The 2,758-nt window shown below is 59.1% G+C and overlaps 2 protein-coding genes across 2 annotated transcripts in view; both read right to left on the bottom strand.

Annotated features, from left to right (window-relative positions):
- Position 1: 1 nt before the first annotated feature.
- Positions 2-1,257, bottom strand: VDAG_06142 (uncharacterized protein; the record flags this gene model as incomplete). The annotated part of the gene is made up of 2 exons (XM_009659156.1): positions 2-1,175; positions 1,250-1,257. 2 exons carry the CDS (start codon positions 1,255-1,257, stop codon positions 2-4), a joined length of 1,182 nt encoding a protein of 393 aa, XP_009657451.1.
- Positions 1,258-2,405: 1,148 nt separating this feature from the next.
- The window catches only part of VDAG_06141 (uncharacterized protein), a gene marked incomplete at its 5' end in the record, with an annotated part of 1,987 nt that continues 1,634 nt past the window's right edge, over positions 2,406-2,758 (bottom strand). Inside the window, one exon of the mRNA XM_009659155.1 lies at positions 2,406-2,714. Within this exon, the coding sequence (XP_009657450.1) occupies positions 2,420-2,714 (295 nt within the window). The 3' untranslated portion in view covers positions 2,406-2,419. The remainder of the gene's footprint in view (positions 2,715-2,758) is intronic.

The raw sequence follows: 2,758 nt of genomic DNA, 5'->3' as shown, positions 1-2,758 counted from the left end.
TTCAGGGCACGCCATGCAGCGAGTGCGGGTTGAACAGCGGCCAGAGGCCGCTCAGCGTGACGCCGGCCTTGTAGAGCGCCCAGCCGAGCACGCTGTCGCCGCAGCAGTCGTGCTCCAGCAGGTCCCGCCAGCGGTGGCTGGCCGGCGCGTCGAGAAAGTCTCCGTCGGCGCCGACCTTGCGCTTCAGCAGCCTCCGCACGGCTTCGCGGCTCAGCACGAAACCCGGCCCGCCGTTGGCGAACCAGACCTGGTGCTTCGTGTCGGCGACCTCGCGGCCGGGGCTCGGGCTGCCCATGTAGAGCGGGGCGTCGGGGTCAAAGTTGTCGAGGAGGCGGAACATGTTGTCCCAGAAGATGTACGTGTCGGTCTCGTAAAAGACGTACCAGGGGTGGTTGGGACGTGCGGACCACGCGCGCTCGATCATGGGGAGGAACTTGTACTTGTCAAGATTCCAGCCCCTGATCTTGGCCGTGGCCTCCTTGTCGACGTCGAGAGCGCCGCTCTCGCGCAGCTGTCTCATGTATGTATAGTTTCCAAAGTCGACATGGTCGCGGTACGAGGCGGGGAGGTCGGAGAGGACATCGTGGGCAAAGTGGCCCGAGGGCAGTTCGTCGTCGAGGTCGGAGAAGACAAGGACGTTGTCGAGGCAAGCCGATACTGACTTCATCTGGGCGTCGAGCGCCGGCTTTCCGAGGTCGGCATGTCCGAGCTTCAAAACAGGTTGAATGGTGTCGAGGATATGGCGCGGAAAGGTCGCGCAGAGGTCCTTGGCTGATTTGCCCTTGGGATCGAGGGTCACGGGCTTGAAGGAGCTCGCCGTCTCCCAGAGGTAGAAGGTTGATCGAGAGCTGCCATCGTCGTGGGGTGGCGTGGGATCGACGATGAGCGGTGGTGGCTGGTCTGAGCTGAAGAGGCCGAGGCGGAAGAGGATAAGAAGAAGTAGCGTGCAGAAGGCAGCAGCAGCGACGGGTAGGGCACGCTGGATCTGTCGTCGGTGGGCGTAGAACGAGCGTGGCCTCCAAGACGAATCATCGCTGGCAAAGATGGCGCGGCTCCGTTGGAAGCTGGCAGGCATTGAGCCCTGCATCAGAATGGTGTTCAGGTCGTCCAAGGCAGGCGACGAGGCGACATGGGGCGTCGTCTGTCCGTGTCTGTCGCGCGAGGAGGGGCGCGAGCTGTCGGATGAGAGTCGTGGTGATGCTGATCGTTTGGGGGGTGGTGTGCGAAGAGAAAAGAGAAACGTCTTCACATTGCCATGCTGCGTGCAATTGCAAGCATCTCTAGAAAGGGGTAAGCAAGCCTCGGTCAACGAACAGCAAGGTAAGACGAGAGTGGCATGAGGGTTTCTGCATACGAGAAGACGAGAAGCAAGGAGAAGGGGGGGCGAAGGGAGCTGAGGCGCATTCACAATGCCGGCCTTGGCAACCAACCCCGAACGGAGCGAGTTGCAGCCTGGAGCTGGAGCTGGAGCTGGAAGGATTATTGAGGGACCGAGAAGGCATCTGGCAGGGCTGACTGTTCCTCAAGGTACCGGTACTAGGTACTACCTCTAGGTACCGAGGTACCGACCAATGGTGGATACCTGAGGTACCTAGGCCTTGCTACCTTAGGGTAAGGTAGTAGCACACAGCACAGCACAGCGCTCGGTACAGATGAGTCCATTCCAAGGGGCGTCCTAGCGAAGCTGCCTCGTCAAGTTGGCGCCGAGGTTCCTTTGTAGCTCGCCCACCTAGATACCTACTATGTGCACAAGGTGCTAAGGTACAATAGCAAAATAGGTACGAGCGCCTGCTGCCCTGCTCTGGCCGGGTTCCATAATGGCCCCATCATTTGGTGGAGCTCCCAGGTGCCTGCCCTGCAACCTGGCAGAGCCTCGTACCTTACCTTACCTTACGGTAGGTACCTGACAGGCCTGGCTTTGGGTACTTCTGGCGAACATACATTCCCTTGGAAAGCTTCGATCTCAACCACCCCCCGCATCTCTCATTCTTACCTTAACCTTAGCTGCCTGTGCCCCTTCGATCATCGTCGGCAATCACAAGCGGCACTCTGTCAAACGACATCAATTCTCCGACTCGGCGCCGTTCGTCGCTGGTCCTCTAAAATCTGCAACGGGCGAACAACCAGCATCCGCACCGTTCCACGACCACCAAGCATCAGACTCAGACGTCAACAGCCAAGGTACCCAAGGTAGTGAACAGTGAATAGTATTACTTTCTCGTCGGCCCTACTCATAAGCCTGCCAAAACGCCAAACCCGCCTGTACCCACGAAGGGGCCGCCTGCGCCTGGATTCGCCGACCGGATACTCCGAATCCCAAATATCGAACCAACGCTTGTGTATGCCCACGCAGATGCTGCCACCCACCCATGCCTACTTGATCCTTGGAATGCAACGCAGAATACACCACACAACCATGTCAGAATCGCCTGTCGATACTCAACGATTCCAAATCCCTCCCCGAGTCAAAGCCGTCCGAGATGGTGATAGCGTCCACACGCTTATCGTTGCCCTGAGGCGAGAGCGGGGACATGGGATACCCGCCTTCCTCTGGCGAGCGAGGCATCTTCTCGAAGCCTTTTGAGCCCGGGATGCTCAACGTCGACTGCCTCGACTTGTTGTTGTTGGTCGAGGACGCTCGGGTCGACATCTGCGACCAGTGGTGCCGGACAAACTTGCTCAGCTTGAGCACCAGCGGCGGTAACGCCAGCAGACTCGCGCACAGATGCAGCAGAAGCTCTCATGATCGACCAGATGA

This window comes from Verticillium dahliae, genomic scaffold, assembly GCF_000150675.1.
Source record: "Verticillium dahliae VdLs.17 supercont1.13 genomic scaffold, whole genome shotgun sequence".
NCBI classification, from domain to species: Eukaryota; Fungi; Ascomycota; class Sordariomycetes; order Glomerellales; family Plectosphaerellaceae; genus Verticillium; species Verticillium dahliae.
Note: the sequence above shows the minus strand (reverse complement) of the source record. Positions and strands in the feature narration are given on the sequence as shown.